Source organism: Lissotriton vulgaris, chromosome 1_1 (assembly GCF_964263255.1).
Source record: "Lissotriton vulgaris chromosome 1_1, aLisVul1.2, whole genome shotgun sequence".
Lineage (NCBI taxonomy): Eukaryota > Metazoa > Chordata > Amphibia > Caudata > Salamandridae > Lissotriton > Lissotriton vulgaris.
In genome coordinates, this window is record NC_141685.1 from 734,190,124 (window position 1) to 734,212,576 (window position 22,453).

Below are 22,453 nucleotides of genomic sequence, written 5' to 3' on the forward strand. Positions count from 1 at the left end.
CATCCAGCTATGCCCTCAATGTCGAGCTATAAGGGAACCACAGTGAACTTATCCAATCTAACCACCAGATGGCAGACGATACACAGTATATGGATTTCTAATTTGAAAGTGCTGCAAAAATGTTCTGCTCTGTGTATGCTGTCCCAGGAGTAAGTTAGCTAGCTACTAGTGCACGCATTTGACAAAAAATGGATTTAAGCACTTAGACAAATGTAGCATAATACTATCAATGTTAAACGCTGAAAAAAGTATTAAAAAATAGGCCAAATTCTCAAAAATTATACTTTTCACGTTAATTAATGTGTTGCATACCATTGGTATTTCTATACCTTTCTTTCTGTACCCCTTGAGAGGCCTAAAGTATAGAGCAGGCTTCTCCAACAAGCAGTGGCGGTTCCTGCATGGGGGCGTTTGGGCGCCGCCCCCCCTGCTTTCTCACCGTGCGAGAAGGCAGAAACAAATGGTAGTTATTGCCTTAATATAACTACCATTTGTGATTTGTTTCTGCATTCTCGCACGGCGAGAAACTGAAAGCAGAACTTCCTTCCTGGTTTAGAGTCAGAGTGGGCGGTGTGTTACTCGAGGGCAGGGGGGAGTGGCTTGGGGGAGTGGCTTGCCCACTGTTGTTAATACTGATTGTTTGGGCTGCCTGAGGCCGCCCAAACAGACAGTATTAACTACAGTGGGAAAGCCACTCCCCCAAGCCACTCCCCCCCTGCCCTCGCGTAACACCACACACTCAGTCTCCCTTTTCTCTCTGTATGCTGCTGCAGCAGCATACAGAGAGAAAATGACGTGGCCTGGGGCAGCCGGCCGCCCCAATCAAAAACGTGGTGGTGGGAGGGAGGCTGCCTGCTGCGCCGCCTTCCTGTGATGACGTGCTGCAGGACTTGAAAAGAGGAAGGCGGGAGTCGGGAAAGAGTCTCTCCGGACGGTGAGTTTATTTTTTTTTATTACCCGTTCCTATTTCATTTAAATTCATACTTTTGACTTTTCCATTTGCTTGTAAGCGCTTAGATGCGATCCAGTCTAGGAAGCAGAGCTAGCTACATAAACAGCCATTCACTACCTCCCTGCAGCACAACGCACATTGCAAGCAGACAGTGCCGGCGACAAGAGGGTTAGAACATCCCTGGTCCTTAAATCAAAGGGGGGGAAGAAGTGAGAGTTGTCGGTGCAAGTATGTGACAGGCCCTTAAGTGCAAAGCAAAACGGTTTTGCTCCGGGGCTTTAAACAAGGGCGGGCAGGACAGTGACAGCTGCAGAGGAATCCAGGAAGGGTGAGGTGTGGGGGGTTGAGCAAAAAAACATAGGTGGACGCTGCTCACCGGCACCACAGACCTGAAACTATCCACTCAAGCTTCACAATTGTACCTGGCCACCTATTTCAACCCTCTGGCTTCAAGTCGGCACAGCCGCAAATACCTCAGCACCTAATCCGATGCTTACAGTTTAAGCAGAATCTGTGATCCTGGACAGATCACTACATTGACCAGTTAGTTTCATTACTTCCGTCTTGCCAATACTATAACAAGTTAGAAGCAAGTTAAACATCATGTGACCGATCGGTTTCTTCCAAAGAAAGGGGGTAGTTTGCAATAATGTATTAGTACCACACATCACAGGGGACACTACGCTTGGGACAGCGCTGCATACGCCCCATCAGTTTCAAATTCCACCAGCCGCCACTGCCAACAAGTAGTTCATGAGTTACTGGTAGAACTACAGCTACTTGCAAATAGCTCTCCTGTGTTGAGACCCGTCTAGTAAATGTAGAGCTTGTTTGGTTGAATTAATATATGTGTGTCAAACGTGAGAGAGAATTCAAGAACTCGAATGCTTGTATATTTCAGGACTCGTAAGTATAGAAACAAGCATTTGCAATACAATAGGTCTTGCTTTAACAGGCGTTTGAGCTATTGACATTGCAAATAAAAATGCCTTTTACTTTTCTTTTTAAAACATAAATAAAAGGCATTGTCATTTACAATGCCAATAGCTTAAACTTGCGTAAATGCGAGACCTATTGCATTGCAAATGCTTGTTTTAGTCTGTAGTGTCAGGACATGGCCATTTTTGACAAACTAAAGACTGTATCGTCTCCCGTATTCCACCAGATGGTGCTGCAGGTAGTAAAATGCGGTCTGTAAACAAGAGCTTCCACATCTCCTTTGTATATAACGTATGTCTACTATTTGTTCGGGCATGTGCTCCAGGTATGTACATTCACACATATATTTCATAAGGGACTCTGCACATAGCAGAGATAGATTATTAATATAAACTGTACTGTAGCCAAGTATAACATTTTCATGAAATATTGTGTTTACAGCTGTACACAAACCTCGTGGTATATATTCAAGGAACAATCGAAGTGTCTGCTGCAGAAATATGTCTGCATCTGGCAAATCGTTGCTTCGGACATGAACAGGACTGACTCAACCTTTCACCTTTCTGTGTCTGATAAAATGAGCTGGGGAATAGAATAGTACATACAATACTAACATTGCACACCACAAACATCCCTACCAGAACTGACACTGCGTGGTACATTAGTGTACGACGTTAGTTGAATATTTTGCCATAAGTAGGCAATATGCCAGCGTGATCAAGCGGAAGACCTAGGGAAAGATATAGAGCTGGGGGAGATTTGAGGAGCCATAAAGCGTATGGCCCGCAACAAAACACCTGGGCTGGATGGTCTGCGGATAGAATTCTATGGTAAATATGTGGACCTGTTAGCGCCGAGGCTATTGGAGGTATACAAGGAGGCCAAGGAAGTGGGCCGCTTGCCCCAATCAATGAGAGAGGCGCTGGTGATTCCGTTGCTGAAGCCAGGGAGGGAAAGTAACAACACGGCTTCATATAGGCCGTTGTCCATGTTGACGACCAATTACAAAATTCTTAGTAGTATACTGGCAGCCCGATTACTGCCATATATGACCTCGCTGGTCCACGAAAATCAGTCAGGTTTTGTCCCTACGCGCAGCACCACTTCGAATATTCGGAGACTCATTCGTCTTCTGAGCGACGAAGACTCCGAAGCACAAATGCCATTGATCCTGTCCGTCGACATAGAGAAAACTTTTGATAGCTTGGAATGGGACTACTTATATAATGTTTTGAAGCGCTTTGGGCTAGGAGAAGAATATATAAGATGGACGAGAGTCTTATACATCTCGGTGGTGGCGAGGGTACGAGTGGGGATGCTGATATCGCGCCAATACCCGGTAGCAAGCGGGACGAGACAAGGATGCTCGCTGTCCCCCCTCTTGTTTGCCCTCGCTATTGAACCTCTAGCTAGTGAAATCAGGACGGGGAGACACTATAGAGGACTGGACGGCAGAGACGGGCGACACCTTATATCCCTATATGCGGACGACCTATTACTATTTCTTGAGGATGCAGAGGCAGCCTTGACGGGAGCGGAAAGACTACTTCAACGCTTCAGAGAGCTCTCGGGCCTCAAAGTCAATTGGTCCAAGACGTGTATGTTTCCCGTGCGACAGGGAGTGGTTAGACCCGATGGACACCCGTTGATAAAATGGGAACCCACCTGTTTGAAATACCTTGGGGTGTACATATACCACACACCGGCGGACATGCTGGAAGGCAATGTAGGTCGTTGTATAAGGGCACTGAAGGGCAATATGGCCTTCTGGGCGACCCTGCCGCTATCATTGATGGGCCGGATCTTCCTCTTGAAAATGGTAGCATTGCCGAGACCTCTGTACTATTTTCGTACATTGCCTGTGTGGTTACCCTGTTCCCTTTTTAAAGCGTTAATATCGCAGATATCCTCATTTCTTTGGGGCGCGGGGAGATGTAGGGTCGCCCAGAAAATGCTGTTTCGAAAGAAAGATGAGGGGGGACTTGCAGTCCCGGATTTTGAACTCTACTACTTAGCAGCTCAGTTGCAGCTCTTTACGCAGGAAGTGGCAAGTGTGTTCAGAGGCCCAGAGCAGGAGAGGGAAGGAGGCACACTGCGCCATGTTTTAGCTTACATAACACTACAACAGAAGCTGGACTTGCGGACCTAACCATGGAGGAACTAACGTTCCGCCTTTGCTGGAACAGATCCCGACGCTTGGCGGGAGTGCGTCACCCGTACGCGCCGGAAATACCTATTGCAATGGTGATGGCGTTACCGCATGTGGGGGGACTGGTCGCAGCTACAGGACTGGAAAGAGGCGGGACTACAGGTGGTGGGGGATTTGTACGAGGACGGAACGCTGCTGCCCTACCAAACCCTCTAGGAAAGATTTGACCTACAGAGGGGGATTTCTTATTACATGCCGCGATCACAAGAGCCATGCAGGCGCACTGGCAGGAGGGATTACTGGAGCCCACGACGTCTATGGCCTGCCAATATACCATGATGGCGGCGGGTAATAACAAAGCAGTCACATGCCTCTATGCTAGAATGCTCCGAGAAAACTTGCCACCTTTGACCGGGTTGAAAAATAAATGGGAAGCAGATATAGGAAAAGAGATCCCGGAGACAGCTTGGGCGCAGATAATGCGACGAGCCCGCAAGAGCACTAGGAACGCACGCTTCCAATTAGTACACTTTTTCATACTACATAGAGCCTATTTAACACCGGGGAAAATTCGTAAATATTTTGGAGTGAATGAGGCAGCGTGCCCTAAATGCACTAGAGAGGCGGTAGAACTGGACCACATGCTGTGGACTTGCCCACTGTTGGGAGACTATTGGAAGGAGATAGGAGAAGCGCTGAACGAGGTGACGGGGAGACAGTTGCAATTTGACATGGCTGTCAGTGTCCTCCATTGGTTCCCTCACACCCCCAAACACAAGAATACCAGCAAATTTATTGACATGGGCCTTATAATAGCCAAACGTGAAATTACTCGACATTGGAAAGCAAGAGCTGGGCCTTTGTACAGACGTTGGATGAATGAATTCCTGAAATTGGCTGCCTGCGAAAGCTCCCTTAGGTACCAGATGGCACATAGGCGACAGGACGACAAAGCATTAGCCGCAGCGACGGCTTGGGAGGTGTTAGTACAAGCCCTAAGGGACCTAGAGACACATGACGGGGAGGAGGAGCAGGATAATGAAAGGGAACCCCTTAGACACACCCAGGACACATCGCACTCCGAAACACCTAACACTCCTGGCACATAGCTCTAGAAGACTGACTGAGATGACACGCGGAAGTGGTGGGACATTGGGGGGGGGGAGGGGGGGGGAGACCACATCAAGAGCATCAAGGGACTGGAGACTGAGCAGCAGCACTCCCTAGTGACCATTGCAGATGGTACCTTTAAGACACAACATGCTATATTGTAAGGTTAGCGAGGAGCCCCCCGAAAACGAGATGGGGGTTGTTGGGGGAGGGGGGGTTCGTTTACAAATGGAAAAGCGGACACAAGGTCTTCCTACTAGATGGCTGCGATTGACTCTTGTTTTACGTTCTTTGATTTCTCATGGTTACCACCGCCCGGCCTCCGGGATGTGGGCACACGGGTTGTGTAACGAGACGATGGGAGCTTGATACGTAGCCGTCATTAGGTTTTTTTTCTTTTTAAATTTGTTTTTATTGTTGCATCAAAACAGAAAAATTAGCAGGAGTATTCATTCGTCGGTGCAGCATCAACATTCAGCTACATCCAACCGTTAGCGCAACTTTTCCAGTTTAATACATAACTTTAAACTTTTAGGTTCATAGATTGGATATTCAGCAGCAGTCAATATATATTTCGCCTTACTTAGTTGTAGCAGTATAGCGGTTAAGGCCTTGTATCCCACAGTTCGCATATCTATTGTCCATACCAGGAGAGCACGGGAATTCCTGGAATCTTTCCTGCCGATGTGCACCCCCACCTCCCCTTCCACGCCTACTCTATATCATCTTCCTCCCCTGAACTATCTATATCTTCCTCCTCCGGCAGTGGCTCACACAGCTCCCCCCTATATGTGTTCCAGGGCGACCATATTTTATTCCATTTACATGGATTAGCTCTTTGTTGATATACCGCCCTCTCCACCATCATGAGCATATCCATGTTTCTGCACCACTGCGCTAAGGTCGGTGCTGCTGATGCTCCCCATTTTTGAGCTATGTCCCGCTTTGCCAACATCATTCCGATAACCACCCATTGCCGTCCGTGTGGTGTCAGGTTGTTCGGGCCCCATACATTCAACAAACATACTCTAGGGTCAGGCGTGACGGGGATTTGTAGAGTCTGGGCAACAGTGCGCGTTACACGCCGCCAGTAATCTACCATGCTGGAACAGGACCACAGGGTATGGAACAGTGTGCCTTCTTCTCCGCAGTTTCTCAAGTAGCACCTCGTCGCTTTTTTAAGTGTTTTAGCCACTTGTGGCACCTTAAGGTATCCCGGGTAGATCGGGTAGATGCGCTTTCGGGTCCGCTCTGGGTTGGAGAGAACCAGTGTCAACGGGGAATGATCCGAGATACCCCTCGGCCTAATCTGTACGTCATCGACAGTGAGGAGTCCGTGTCCCAGTGTCAGGAAATAGTTGATCCGTGATAGACTATCATGGACCGCTGAGTGGTATGTGTACTGTTGGTCCGTCGGGTGGAATCGCCTCCAAAGGTCCACCAAACCCTGTGCTTCTAGGAAGCCATTCAGCCGGGAAGGCCCGGGGGTCTGTGTTCGTATCGGGAATCTGTCTAGTGTATTGTGTACCACCGCGTTGAAGTCCGCTCCTAAGATGAGATCTCCTTCCGGGAGTTCCAACAGAAATTTCCCCAGTTCTGGGAGAGCGACTGCGTGCAGTGCCGGCGGGATATACACCGAGACCACATTCAGCGGCCTCCCCTCCCACTGTCCATGTGCCGCTGCAAAGCGCCCCTGTGTGTCTATTTTCGTGGACTGGAGTATGTACCTGGAAGATCGTGCATTAGGATCCCTGTACCACGGGGACCCTTAGTGAATTCTGAATGAACAATCATATGTATAAGTATAAGTTTATTGTTTGATTAATTAAAATCATTACAAACCCCCCCATATCCATAAAAACGTAGTAGAAATTTCATTACATTTATAAATACACCTAATTTTGACATGGTAGCCTTTCCTGTCTAGGGCATGTGTTGCTGTGCCCGTTAAGTGCGTTTCCTGTAGTAGGACCAGGGCCGGATTGAATCTTCTTATACTTTGCAGTACTAAGCCTCGTTTGACCTTGTCCCCCAGTCCCCTCACATTCCAAGACATAAGTTGCAGTGGTGTCACTGGTCCCATCCTAGGTTCCCCCCTCCCTGTGTCAGCTCGTGTGGTGTGAGCCATAGCTTCTGTGGTTGAAAGTACCTATGTGCCATATTAAGTGCGTTCTAATGAATTGCCGGGTTCTCGCTATACTTTGTGCGTGTGCCTCGTAAATCCAATCTTGACCTGTGGAACAGTCTAAAAGATGCAAAACCTCCCAACCCCCAACTCCCCCCCTCCCTGCCCCCCTGCTAGACGAACTTAGAACCGCCCGCCCCCCCAACTCAGCAGAGTGCCTGAACCAAACCCAAATCACAGTACTTGCTCGCTGGGGTGAAGGACTCTCCGGAGTCGGCGGCCCCCCTTCTTGTCCACGGAGGACCTCCGCCCAGTGTCATTGGCGGCTCGCCCGGTCAGTGTTGTATTCTGTCTGTAATGGTAACATCGGGAAGTCATTGTTCTTCGTTATCTTCATTCTCTTGAACCTCGCTCAGGGGTGAGTGTAGTTCCCTGTCTCCACCGGATGCCTGGGAGCCCGGACGAAATCCGTTAGCGCGGTGCTTGTTAGATCTGTTGGAACGGCGAGGTAGGCCCGTCGGTCTCCAGCCTTCCAGCCAGTCCTGTGCAGCCTCCGGAGTGTCGAAGAACCATGTTTTATTGTCTGCTACTATCCTCAATTTGGCTGGGAAGAGCATTGCGTAAGGAATCTCTCTCGCCCTATGTTCTTTTTTCACTTCAAAGAATGTTCTCCTCCTACGTGCGACCTCCGCCGTATAGTCTGGAAAGAACGCCAATGTAGAGTTTTGGATTTTAATGGGGGGTGAGTTTCTTGCCGCTTGTAAGATCGCATCCCTGTCTCTGAAATTGAAGAGCCGAGCAATGATCGGCCGTGGGGTAGCGCCTGGTTTCGGGCGTCCCCCGGGACTCGATGCGCCCTTTCCACTGCTTTTCACGCAGGTCCTTATTTTCTTTCGAGATCCGTTCCATGCTTATTTGCAGCTCTGATACATCCTCCACTAAAGATTTGGTCACTATCTCCATTGTGTTCACTTTTTCCGACATTTTGTGGAAGTCCGCTCTTATTAGTGTGATTTCCGCTGAGATCGACCCCACCGTTGCCTGCACTTGTGTCAGGGTCCGCATCACATCATCCAGAGTCGCTTTCTTACCTCCCGCCGTTTCGGCAGCTTTGCTCGCCTGCATTTTGGCGTCCGTTGGGGAGGAAGCCGTTTTATCGTATGCGTACCTTTCAAGACGTGACTGTGCGTTCCCTCCCTTCGGCCCTTTACCGGTCATTTTGGTGATCACTTCAGTGGCGTCCCGTAGCAGAATATCCGCTGTGAATAGTGTCCTTAGGGAGCTGGGTCTTTCGGGAAGTATCCCCGGTGGAGGCTCGCAGCTTTTCTTGTAGCTTTCGGATGTGTTTGGGCCGAGCAGTTATACTGGCCACCAGTCAATGGCGTTCTCTCTCCCTTCTATCAGGCCACCGGTGGGTGCGAGCAGCACTGTTTGCCGCTCTCAGGGTGCAGACCGTTCGTAATTTGTGTGGTAGTGGCTATGTCGCCTTACGATCCGCCGAGTACACTCACTTTCGTTTCCGAGTTAGTGCAAGTTATCCGTGGCAAAGGTGTCGTGGCTGATGCAGCTCTTCGGATGTCGTCCTCGCCGTGTCCCCCTTAGGCCATTGATGGTTGGCGACGTCCGCGGTAGCCCCAGATCTCAGGCCGGGCCCACTTTGGCCACAGCAGGGAGGCGCCAACTTGTCCGCTACTGCGAATGTGTATGCAGCGTTTCCCAACCGCCGCGCTCAGTGGCACCGCCGCCGGCGATGTAAACCGCCCTTCAGTAGGGCAGGAGAGCGGGGCTGAATGCACCCACGCCCCGGTAGAAATGTTCGATGCACTGCTTACACACGATGGGGTGTGGGGCCCTGAAAGACTGGGTCTGTGGCCGGGATACAACTTCCTTCTAAAGGCGACTGTGCTGGAGTCGTGTGTCGGTGCGCTAATTCTTGCCCCTGCGCCGCTGTCCAATGGGTGTCCCGGGGTCGACAATCCCCCTCACCGGGTATTCCGTGGTACGGTCAATGTCACCCTCCGACCCCTGTAGCTCGATCAGGGTTCCGTGCTGATTTTTGTGGCCCTCCCGTAATACTGCGCCTCAGGCACCTTGGTGGTCGGAGGTCATGATGGCGGCTCCGGACCTGAATTCGGTAGGTCCGTCCGCCGCCGTCCGATGGCCAGGTTCGTTTTGGCTACTCACCAGGCAGCGGTTGGCGATGCTTATTCCCCCGACCACTGGTACCCGGGTCCGGAGTCAGCGCTGGTCCGCAGTTCCCTCTTGCACTCGGAGCTCCTCCACGAGTGGTCATTTCCGGTGCCTCCTCGCCCAGCCCGCAGCACTTCCTGTCGGCTCTCCGTGCCAGGCAGCTCCCCGGCTCCAGTTCTTCTTTGTGGCCTGAGCGGGCTGCGCGACGAACTTCACTTCCCTCCGTCGGATTCTCGTTCTGCTTTCCGCCATTTGTGCCGCCCGGTCCTGGGCCTCGGTACCTTCCCGCAGGGAAATTTTTATTGCCGGATTAGTAGTCGGATCTGCAAGGAGGCCGGTTCAACCACAGAGCTCGCCTTCTATGCTGCCGCCATCTCCGGCTGCTAGCCACGCCCCCGAGCTGTTGACATTTTCGATGTTAAATTTAACAAGCTCTTGCCATTGCGCAAAGGCAGCCACTTGTTTATATTTGCATAGTGCTTTCACTTTAGCACAATGCAAAAATAAACATGTGGCCGCCCTTGCCAAAGGCGACTGAAAAAACATAGTGCCTACTGACTAATGAAGGAGACCGTGTAACGCCGCAAGTAAACGATCCAGTAAGGCGTATGGCAGATAACACTGTTATATAATACCCATATAGAGGCACTCCAAATTGACAACACCTTTTTAACATTACTGCTGGCAACCCTGAGACAACCACTCGTAGTAATCTTGCATAGGGCGGCCATTAATGAAACCTTGCTTGTTGTGGTCATCATCACAATACTAATGATATCAGTAGCTCGGGATGATTTTCATTTAACAGAATACACTCTTAATACGGAAAAGTTTGGAGACTTGTGGCACAGAGCAACACCAGGGCTTTAAGTGGCCCAGGTCCTGGCAGTGCTCTGCACCGGCAGTTCTAAAAAGCAAGTGCTGAGCCGTGTCTCAATTTTAGCCCTCAACCTCGGGTGAAAAAAAAAATTTACTCTGCAGCAGTCCCATTACTCAAAGGCTTTAATGTACCTTCAAAGAGACTCGTTTTAGTTCTTTCACAGTCTCATCATTTCATAACTGAAGCATTTTCAATATTATATTCCACAAAGCCATAGTTGTTGCTTATTTAATTTATGCAACTAACAACCATTGACAAAGACAATAGTCCAGGCTTGTTGTAGTTGTAATGTTACTTGTTGTATCATATATCTGAATGCAATGAAGAAAACAGCAAAGTCCTGAGTGACACCATGGTATCGCTCGCAAATATATAAATAGTACATATTTGGTGACATACGTTATAGCATAGTACAAAGTTTGGGACTGTCTAGAATGTAGTAAACAATGGACTCACCCATCACCGTTCGTCATCAGCCCAGACAGGGAGCTGTGACTTGTGGACAGGACAGACGCCACGTTTTTGTTGACCTCCGTTACCCCAATGTCCTCGGTGTTCAAGGCCTCTTTCCTCCGCAGGAAGTCATTGACTTTGGCCCCAACCGCCTTGCCAAGGTTCTTGAGGTGCTGCGTGCTCCCCATCAGGAGGCCCACCCCGGAAGACTCTCCTGACATGGGGGTTCCTTGCGACGCTGTTGCCAGGTGCGAAAGAGACCGGTTGTGGTGCAGCTTTGGCGTGAGTGTTGTATTCGAGTTCTCAAACATACTTTGGTCAACTGAAACACAGAACACAAGGGCTGTAGATGTCAACATATACAAAAAAGTTGTTGTTCAACACAAAATCACACTTAAGTTTAAATTATTCCTTCACTGCCAGTAGGCAATGGTGTTGAAGCAAGGATATTTAGTCCAGGAAACTTATATACAGTATGAGATTTTTATTAAAACACCCAATAAAAGTCAGACATTTAGCTTATGAAGGAATAAAAATGTGCACCTGCAAAAATAAAACAGCAATGCATCCTGACAAACAGAGGTGACACCATTTTCAAAGGTTCCATCAATCTACACATACATTGAATTCAGTGGCTATGTATTTATAGTGCAAGGAAATGGTTCAAAAATGACTTTTGATAGAAACCTTTTGATTGAAATGTTTTAATCTAAAATGAACTGTTGTAAAGTAGACACTAGAATCTTGAATGAAGTAACTGTTGAAGTACCTCAGGAACACATTGCTCAGAAGTGCCACACAGGAGAAGTAGGACCGAACCATGGGTTGGAAAAAAAAGGGAGGGGGTGAAGGAATGGTGGAAAAGAAGCAAAGGTAACATGAGCAAATGCACAACATAAATCCTTTTCACATTTATCTGACAATATTTAACTTAAAATGTAGCTTATCTTTCCTCAGCAATACTCCGACACGTTCCAAGGTAAGTGTTATTTTTTTTATTAAACCCCCTCCACCACCCCCCGTCCAGTAGCAGCCCCTACTGTTCTGGTGGTGGATTAAAGTGGCACAAGGTGGAATCAAGACTAGGCAGCCTTGGTATTCTGCACTCTGACCTTTGGTAGTGCTAGCCACAGGCTTCTTATCAAAATATTTGGCCCTGTCAGGTATTCTTTTACGAATTAAGCAATGCATGTATCGACCTTCACCATGCCAAAATGCCCATTAAATGATGATTTCAAATTACTAAAACCGTTTGCTGGGGGGGGGAAAAGTATTGCCATATTGTTTTTGACTAGATTTTTGAAGTTCGTTTTTGCAACAAGAGTGATCGGTGACTTTTCTAAATTCAGTTTTGAATAGCTTGCAGAGTCATTGCTTACCTCTAAACCCCATACACCATCACTTTAGCCCTATTTAGGTGAGGGGATAAGATGTGCGGCAGGAAATAACGTTTACAGCAGGTATGTAAGACGTTTTTCCATCTGGAATAGGTAACAGGACACAAAGACAATTTTACTGGGTAAACATTCAAGTGCAGGTCCCCATTAGGGCTGGAACAATGACAGAGTTCTGATCCTATTTGCCAACTGCTTTAAGAAGGTGGTAAATGGGGACAGTGGGGTCGCTGGGAGGGGTCAGTGAGGTGTAGAGAGGGGAGCACATCTGGGGCAGGGGAGTTGGTGCAAGAAGAAAAGGGAGACACCCATGTTCCTCCTGTACCTTAAAAGGGGGTCAGGTGGAAGTCTGGTCGCTCTCTTTCCAGCAGACCCTCCTGCTGACTTAACCTGTAGGATATTCCAGCCAGTAATACCAACCCCGGTGTTGCCGCACCTGTGAAAGTAGGGCGTGGGAACGCCTGGCCAGTTGTGATAAGTCACAACATTGGCTTGACTGGTAATCAGGGCCTTTGAGTTCAAGTATTTGTTTACTGAAATCAAAATCCATATAAACAGACAGGACAAAAAGATTTTAAACAACACACCAAAATAATTAAATGTCAGCAGGTTTTTGGAGTCTGAAATCTGATGAGAACAGAAATACAAATACAAAGCATTAAAAGAGGCATTACATTTAGATATAGGAGCATGAAATGTCATTAAGAAAAATCCCACCAATTTTTTTTAAAATAAATAATCGCAATGGGTTGAGCCTTCTACTCAGTCAATAACTGATTTGCTGTCAATATCCGTGATGTAAGTAAAACTTGCTTTAAATAAAGCAGTCTCTTTGCCAAAGTTAATGCACCAGTTACTAGCATGTGCAATATGTAGGGTCATTGCTCCTACAACGGCACACTCAAAGATATTGACTGTGTAAATAATAAGGTAAAACCTGGTTCCTTTAAACAGTGGGCTTTGTAAACGGTGTACTCACACGATGCATGGTTTAATCATGCATCAGTCCTTTAATTGTATTTCTTTTATATCTGCGGATCCCAAATCAAAGAGAAACTAAATCACACCTGTATAACCTTTATTGACCACATATGCAACCCATTCCTATATCTATATTGACACCTTACAATACTGGTAAACTTAGAACCGGATATCTATAGATTAGCATCTTGGGTATAGTGATTGGTTTAATAGGGAGTTTGGGCTTTGTCCACCATCTTCTGGTCCTCTATTACCTACATCGGACACCATTGCCATAAGGGTTTTGTCATCAATCAGGCTTTTTTGTCCCTCTAGGCTGGAAAGGCTGGTGCAGTTAAGCGCGGTGGAGTCATTCGACAGACAACTACGAGGGAAAATAAAATGTACAAAAAAGAAGACCATTCACCTTGCACTGCCCGCATCACTGACTTGGCGACAGGTCCAGCGTAAGGTTAGTGGTTTCATTTTTGTTTACTTTATATTGTCTTGTAAACATCTGTCGACCCCCTAACGCCCCACCGCACTTACCTGCACCGGCCACTCCTGCCGCGAAGCCTCTTTTTTTTGCATAGCAAATCATCTCTTGCGATTGATGGGAATCAGTTTCCTAGACTGATCATTTTGACCTCAAGATTACTCAATTCCTTGGTGTTAGCAGTTCATTTTTTGGACACTGTTTATAGGTTGGTGTTCGGTAGACCGACCCTCCAACAATTTACACCAACTCTCCAGTAAGATGTTGAGTTTATTGAGGCAAGCTTTGGTTCCACTCATGTTACCTGTGTATCTGGATTGTCCTTTGGAATTCGAGCTCTAAAGCAAAGAGGGCACTTAAGTTGCTCATTGTCAAGTGAAAGTAATTCTCTCCATTCCTTGCTTTTCTAAGCTTTCTGGTACGTGTGGTTCAAAAAACAAACCCACACAGAATGCAAAGAAAAAAAGTCAACAAGACTGAAACGCTTCTTGACCCAGACAAGGGGCAACTTGAAATCTTGGTAGTTGCCATCAGCCATTGGCATATATTTCCTACGGCAAGGACCCCTATTTGTCTATGCAGTGTTGTATATATGTGCTTCCAAACCATGACTACGCATATGCACCAGGTTTTTTCAGAAGAACTGTGGTCTGGGGTCAGAAAACAGAAGAATTTGTAATGACCTTGAGGAAGCAGCAACAAGGATGATATATTTTTGCATATAAGATTACATTTCTTTCGATGCTATGGATGGTAGTCAGCTATTGCCAGAATGGTCAACTATTGCCAGAATGGATGATTAAAAATACTTTTTTTCTAGTGTGAAATTAAATAGAATAAAATAAGCAAATATGTCCACCTTCTTTTTGTTGGCAAAGGTGGAAAACTCTTAAGATCATGAAGAAATATTTTGGAGAAAAGGTGTTCTGTGCAGAGCAAGAGTTGGGGCACACACTGCTGCTGCCTTCTTAGAAATCAGTACATCTAGGCACCTAGGGGTGCAGTGCCAGTTCTTGCTTTTATGTATGTTCAACGGGTGCCTGCAGAGCCCAAACTAGCTGGAAAGCAACAGAGAGGTCTATATGTAGCTCAAGTATCGCATAGAGACACAGAGGACTCTGGATAAACCAGGGTGCCAACATGATTGCAGCAGATTAACTCGACAAAGAACTAAAACAGACAGACATTTACAAAGAGAAGCATGTCTTACCTTACAGAGAGAAAGCTCGGGAAGCATTTTAAAGGAGAAAGGAAAAGATAAATGTAATCACATTTGTTTCACTGAATTGAGACAAAGGAAGAGAGTGTGGAAAGGTCTAGATGAATGGAAGGATGGAGGAGAAACAGGGGATTGGCGAGAGCAGGGAAATGAGAAACACACAGCCACACACACAAAGTAATGATGTGGTTGTGAGAAGAGAGAATAGCTAGAAATATAGAGTGGGACAGACAGACCGACCAACCGGGCAATATTCCAAGCAGTACTAGACTAACAAACAAAAGATACACAGAACCCTCCCACAGAAGCAGACAAATGGGTGATGGCGACAAGCATAGACTGCAAAACTTACCAAGCATCTGGAGAACCATTCTGCATGGGGTAGTCTTGCTGCTTCTCTAGTACATTTCAGAAAGGAAGCTGAAATACATCTCTACAAGCAGCTTCTCATCTGTCCCATAAAGGACCACAAAGCTCCTCACGCCTTCGGCTTCACAGTGAAAAGAGCACCATTCCTCCTCCACCCCCACTCAAGCCTGGTCCACAGTGCGGAATCACTCCGGTCTGAACTACAATGTAATGATGGTTTGGGTAGCTCCTGCGTTTTAAGCCAAGGGGGTCTGTGGTAGGCGAGTCGGCTGGATCTGCCAGTCAAGTGATATGTGGTGACTGCGTGCACAAGAGGTGCTGTGGTAGTGAACTACCTATCCTGTATAGATAGATGCACTATGAAAGAGCGGGCACATAGCACTTTCCACTAAATTGTAAAGAGAATATGTTCCTGAGTAGTCAGCGATTCACGTATTTTTTAATTGCTATTAGTAGAATACAAATGAAAATAGTATCCTAATGCAGGCCAGATGAGCATAGATAGGTTTAGTCGACACGTGTTTCGCTCTGGCTATACTAGACATCAAGATTTTTATGGTGTTCTCTAAAGTACTGCTAATGTTGTGGCGTTGTGTAGGTTGAAACTATTCATGTGTTGGTCAGATTGTGCGTCAGTTCACTCCTTGGTCATGTTCTGCGAATCGCACCGAAGTGACATTTTACTTGACAGAGGCACGTGATTACATTTTCATTGTGCCACTGCGAGGCTGGATTGCATTCAGTGTAGATCTTCAGAGACTATAAACATTCTTTCATTTCCTTCTGCTCACCAGGGGCCTTATTATCACAAGTGTGCACTTTTCTTATTTGCACCATGGCACACCTTCAAACAGATTCTTTGTGCAGAAATAGGGAAAGTGTGACCTATTATGCTGAATGCGCTGCCCTCTGGGCAACGGCTACCTCAGGTTGCCCTCGGAGCAGCGCATTCAAATAAAATACGGAGCAGCTGTTTGAAAGCTGCTCTGTGTCTCACAGTGCAGGTGGCAACCTACCTGCACTTTCAAGGGGGAATCAAGATTTCCTCATAGGCAGGTGCAGTGAGTGAATGCATCCGCCTGCAGGAGGATGTCTGGGGATCCATGGGGCACCCACCCCCAGAGGGCTGCCTTTAGGAGGAACACTTTCACTTTGCTACCTTCTTGTGGCGCACTTTCAGTGAATATCCTAAAGACATGTTTGCCTTTGTGCCCACATCAGTAATAAGTCGTTGGTGCAGAGGCACAGTAATTCCCTTATTTTCATGGGGCCACACCTCCAAGCAAATGAGGGAACACCCTCTCAAGATAGTGCTGGCACTACAGGTGCACCAGCACTAGAAGTATTGTAGAAGGAAGCACAGAAGTATCTACGACTCCTTCTGTGACACCAAAGTGCCCCGGAGTGCAAATAGCGGACGCACATGTTTATTGCGCCCCAGAGCACTTTCTTTAATACGGCCCCAAGAAGGAACCATGACTACCCATTACACCCATGGGGATGAAAGGGATGTCCAAAACATTTTATTTCGCATTCTGGTTTCTGCTGTCTATATGAATCCTGCCTGCACTCTTTCCTCATCCATTTGTGGTTGACTGCCTGTCCTTGCTCTGTTTCTCTGCCCTTGTCTCTTCCCAACACCAAGGCTGCCACTGATCACAGGGCAGCTCTCGCGATGTCTCTCAATCACCAGAGGACACTGTATAGCACTTCCTTCCTGACTCTTTGCTGCTCAAGGTATACATTGTGGCTTAGTGTTTCTTGGAGTTTTCCAGGAGGTCTATCTCTACTAAAATATAAATAGCAGTTAATCATTGTGACATAATGGGTTGGATAGATCTAGAGAGTCTGGGTATAGCTTTAAGAAAAGGCACTACTGTTCCTGTCATGCTTATAGAGGGTCATACTAGTGAAATAGATAAAATCTTGCAGAAATATCCTACTGTATTCTCAGACTCTATTGGTACACTTAAAGATTTTGAACTTGAAATAACTTTGAAACCAGGTGCTGTGGCAGTCAAACAAAGTCAGAGATGTTCCCCTACTTATTGTGAAGGACATGAGGCAACACTTAGATCAGTTATGTGCAGGAAAAGTAATTGAACCTGTCAATGCTGCAGAATGGATCAGTGCAGTGGTGATCGCTAGGAGAAAAAAATGTAAAATCCATTTGTGTGCAGATTTACGACAAACAAACAAAAACATTTTCGTTGATTGCTATTCCCTACCAAAGATAAAGGAATTCATTTCCACTTTGAAGGGGGCTCAAATTTTAGTGACGTTGATTTGAAAGCGGCTTATCATCAAGTCTTGCTTAAAAAAGAATCTCAATCTCTTTGTACTTTCATCACGCCTCTCGGAACTTTCAAGCACTTACGGGTGCTGTTCGGTCTTGCATCGGCGGCGTGTTAAAAAAAATAATGTTCACATTATTCAAGGATATACATAGCGTTTTTGCCTCCCAGGAGGACATCCTTATTTCAGCTTAAGATATATATATTTTTTAACACAACCACATTCTGGACAACGTTTGGGAATTCTGTCTAAGCATGGTATGACTGTTTCAAAAGACAATTGCAAGTTTTTGCACGGATAATGTGGAATATTTAGGTCACCATATAACTGCACAAGATATCAAACCAAAGGTAGACATTATCAGAGCTTCAAAAGAAGCACCTGCACCTTGTAATAAGGATGAACTGCGATCCTTTTTGGGGTTGAACAATTATTATGCCAGATTTGTTAGTGGTTACGCTACTCTCATGGAACCACTTAAAAAATGTTGAGGAAAAAAGATTTTTTTTGGGGGGGTACGGTTACACGCAGGGTTGTTCAGGAAATAAAAGACATTCTATCTAAAAAGCCTATTTTGAAATCGTATGTGAGTGAAACTCCTGTTGGTTTTGCTTCCAGTCTTATCCTCAACTGAAAGAAAATATAGCACCATTGAGAGGGAAGCACTTCCCTGTGCATGTGCTATACCACTTAGGTCTTAAAACAACATCTGCAGCCCGCACAGCACCAACTGTGCGTATCAGACCTAAATTAAGTGTGTACTGCGTATTAGAACTGACAACAGCAGTCACCAGGAGTAACTGTGCGCACAGAAGTTACTTATCAGTAAGCACTCTCCCCTACTCGCTCCTTATGGTTATAACTTTTAAATTTATAGTACAAAGGTTATGTTTCTAATCCATAGACTAAGAGATGATGGTGAACTGAATGCCCACGATTCCTCCCAGACCTCTTTATTTCAGGCGACATGCCAGCTACAATATCCATCTTATTGACCAAAAAGTGGATCTGAGCCAGCCCCAAGGTGGATCACCCAACACAGCTCTGTTATGTTCTTACTTTGTTTATGTTCAATCCTATGGAATTTGAATTGTGTGCTTTGTGTTCTGTATTCTGTTCTGCTTCAGCCAGTGCTGCTACTGCTGCTGGAGAGGACAGATCTGTTTCCTGTGATTGGAATAAAGTAATATTTTCCTACACTTCTTCTCCAATCATTTTTGCAACAATTACTGGCGACGGGCTGGCGGATGAACCAGGATTCTACTTTAATTCCTTGGAAGTAAATTCCGCAGGAATAGCGTTCTGAAGGTTCAATGGAGAAGCGGAAATAAAAAAAATAGGAAAAAAAATAACCTGGAAGGTATCTGAATTTAAGGTACTGTACGATTCATATAGAGAATTTTGAATATAGCGTGGGACAGTCGGTCCGCTATCGGAATCGGGATCGCTGGTCGAAAAGCATTTTTTATACACTTCAGCGCGAGCTTTGAAAATTTACTACGCGCAGTGGAAGGTATCAAGAGGAAATAGAGAACTGAAGGTACTGAACAATCAATTTATGTAATTAAAACATAGCGTGGGACAGTCGGTCTGCTATCAAATTGGCATCTTGACATACAAGTATCTTTTGAACTCAGTTCAATATTTGAAAACTCACCGCGCGCTGCCTTCCTCAACCTCACCAGTCATGTTACAACAACTCAAACGTACTGCTTCATTGCGTACGCAACGAACGCAGCATTAACAAAGCAAGGTCACGCAGCGTGACCCGATACGGTGGCCATTTTGGTAAAAAAAAAATCGTGTTATTTTACCATTGTACATGCAGCAGTAAATAAGCTTATATCGCTAAGACATTTATGGATTATGCTTCAATAAACACAGGAAACAGGTGGGAATCCTAACTATTCATTGTTATATTTCCTGCTTTATCTTAAAAACGATATTAGAAAAGTCATACTTGGTATATACTTGATATAGACTGTTCATATTTTTACTGACAAACATGGCTCAGCAAAACATTACAATCAATTCACCTCATAGTTTTTGGGTTTCTGGAAGTGAACCAGCTATGGTATGGGATGAATGGAAGGAATATTTTGACAACTATATTGCCGCCATAGCTGAAAACAAAAAAATGTCTGCGGAACAAAAAAAAGAGAATTTTACTATTGTCTATTGGTCCTAAAGGATTAAAAACCTATACCAGAATGCCAAAAACTACTGTTAGCGGTGATGCTAATGTACACTTAGCAGCGTTTAATGATTTAGACAAATATTTTACACCCAAGGTTTGTATTGGGGTTACAAGATATAACTTTTTCCAACGCAAACAACTTAAAGGCGAATCTGTTGATGACTTTGTTGCTGAACTTAAGAAATTAGCAATTGATTGTAAGTTTGGTGGCAATTATGATGACTTTATAAGGGACCAACGAGTAATGCATAGTAACAAAAGTTCCATACAAGATCGTTTATGGATTGATGTAGATTCTCCCTTAATGGATGTAGTTAATTTGGTGTGAAAAGCAGAGATGTCAGGGAGATGTCCGAATGAAGTGCAACAGCCAGATAAAGAACATTCAAATGTTTGTAAAGTTAGTCATAAGAAAAACGAAAGAAATAAAAAGTATGATCAAAAGTGAAAACCTAATAACGCAGAGTGGAGACAAAGTAACTCGGATTGGAAATGCTACCACTGTGGTAGCAAAGACCACCTAGCACACAGTAAATTATGCCCTGCACTTAAACAAAAATGTATGAACTGTGGAATAATTGGGCATTTTTGAAAAAGGTGTCGCAGGACAAAAATGAGAGCGACATGTGTACATGAGTTCTAGCAGCAGTGAGAATGATGATATTTATGAAAATGTTAAAACTTCAAGTGTATTGAATCTTCAGGAAAAGAGGTTGTTACTAAACATAGATGAAATCAATACAAAAGGGAAATCTGAATGCGACATGAGTATTGGTGGAGTCAACATTAGAATATATGCTGATTCTGGCTCACCATTTACAATAGTGAATAAAGACATTTGGAACAGTAAGTTTAAGGATAAAATTGGTGAATATTTATCTCCACATGATATTAACCCAGAAAGCTTCACTGGTGAAAGTATTGATATTATTGGTTACAGGTGGTTATCATTTGAATTTAAAAACAAATGTGCACATGGGAAAATATATGTAGCAAAAAATGGTCCATCGGTACTTGGATGGAGGGATCAAGGGAACTTACATATTATCCTGGATCCAAATAGTGTGGAAAAAGTTTTAATTGTTGATGAGATTACGTCAATTGGAAAGGAAATGCAAAGTACATTACCGGGTGCATTTAGAGAAGCATTGGGCACGCTAAATGTATTCGAACATGAGATCATCCTTAAGGATGATGCAGTTCCAAAGGTTCACAAATCGAGAATGATACCCATTATGCTACGAGATGAGGTAGAAAAGGAACTAAAAAAAAATGGTTGAATTAGATGTAATAGAATCAGTAGAGTCATCAGACTGGATTGCTCTGGTTGTTGTGGCACGACGGAGTATTGGGAAAATCCGTCTATGTGTGGATTTACACCATGTGAATAATAATATACTTACTGGCAGATTTCCATTGCCAAAAATTAAAGAGATGGTTTCATGTCTTAATGGAACATCGTGGTTTTCAACCATTGACCTTTCAAAAGCATACCATCAGATTCTTTTATCAGAGAAGTCTAGGAAAATTACGACTTTTATTACACCTTTTGGGTGCTTTCAGTACAAAAGTATGCCATTCAGCTTAGCATCAGCAGCCACCGTATTTCAAAGACTTATGTACAATTTGTTTAACACGGAAAATGGGGTATCATTCTTCCAAGATGATATTTTGGTTCATGGAGAGCACAGAAGTCAATATGATGAGAGACACAAAAGGTTTTAAGTATATTAGAGTGTAAAGGTTTAACCACTGAGTTGAGTAAATGTAAGTTTCGAGAAAGAAATGTTTCATATTTAGGTCATATCATCTCTGCAGAAGGTGTTAAACCTAAACCGGAGCTAATCAACGCTATAAAGAACGTTCCATCCCCAAGCAACAAAGAAGAGGTAAGGTCCTTTCTGGGCATGGCGGAGTATTGTGCAAAGTTTGTGCCAAACTTTGCAGGAAAAGTATTTAATATTAGATAACTACTTAAAAAACATCTAAAATTTAATTGGGATCCTTTATGTGAGGAGGAATTTCAGTACATCAAGGAATACGTAGATAAAGTACCACATCTTTCTAGTTTTTACCTGTGTTCAGATACCTACATTACTGTTGATGCAAGTAATAAGGGTTGGGAGCAGTGCTCACCCAAATGAACATTAACAGAAAGGAAAAGATTATATTATTTGCATCAAGGTCGATTTCACCTTCAGAAGAGAAATACCCTAAAATCGAAAGAGAGGCACTTGCCTGTGCTTGGGCCCTCGACCATTTCAGAGCTTTCATCTCTGGGGTAAACCAGTTGTTTTACGTACTGACCACAAACCACTAATCAAATTGCTTTCCACAGAAGGGATTTCATCTGCCTTTGCAAGACTTGCACGTCTATCTATCAGGATGAAAGATTACACCTACAAAATATTGTATGTGCCAGGGAAGGACAATCTTATTGCAGATTTCCTGTCGTGTTTACCTAACCGTTGGAGACATGTGAGGATGACACTTGGTGTGACTTTAAAGTTGACTTGGTACACGATTTAGGGTTATCTGCTATTAAACATGAGGATTGGGTAACTGAACATTTTAAAGAGAAGGATTTATCAAATATTGTAAAGTACATGTCTGAAGGGTGGCCAAAGAAAGATTCATTAGCTAAAGAGTGCAAAGCCTTTTGGGATGTGAGATCTGAATTATCCTTTGAAAATGATATTATTTTTAGAGGCTGCAAAGTAATCCC

The 22,453-nt window shown here is 44.9% G+C and overlaps 1 protein-coding gene across 2 annotated transcripts in view; it reads right to left on the bottom strand.

Moving 5' to 3' along the window:
- The window catches only part of NOS1AP (nitric oxide synthase 1 adaptor protein), a 1,090,707-nt gene that overhangs the window by 14,257 nt on the left and 1,053,997 nt on the right, over positions 1–22,453 (bottom strand). For both annotated transcript variants that reach the window (XM_086955405.1, XM_086955396.1), the window contains exon 11: positions 10,802–11,120. In XM_086955405.1, coding sequence (XP_086811531.1) covers positions 10,802–11,120 — 319 coding nt within the window. The remainder of the gene's footprint in view (positions 1–10,801; positions 11,121–22,453) is intronic.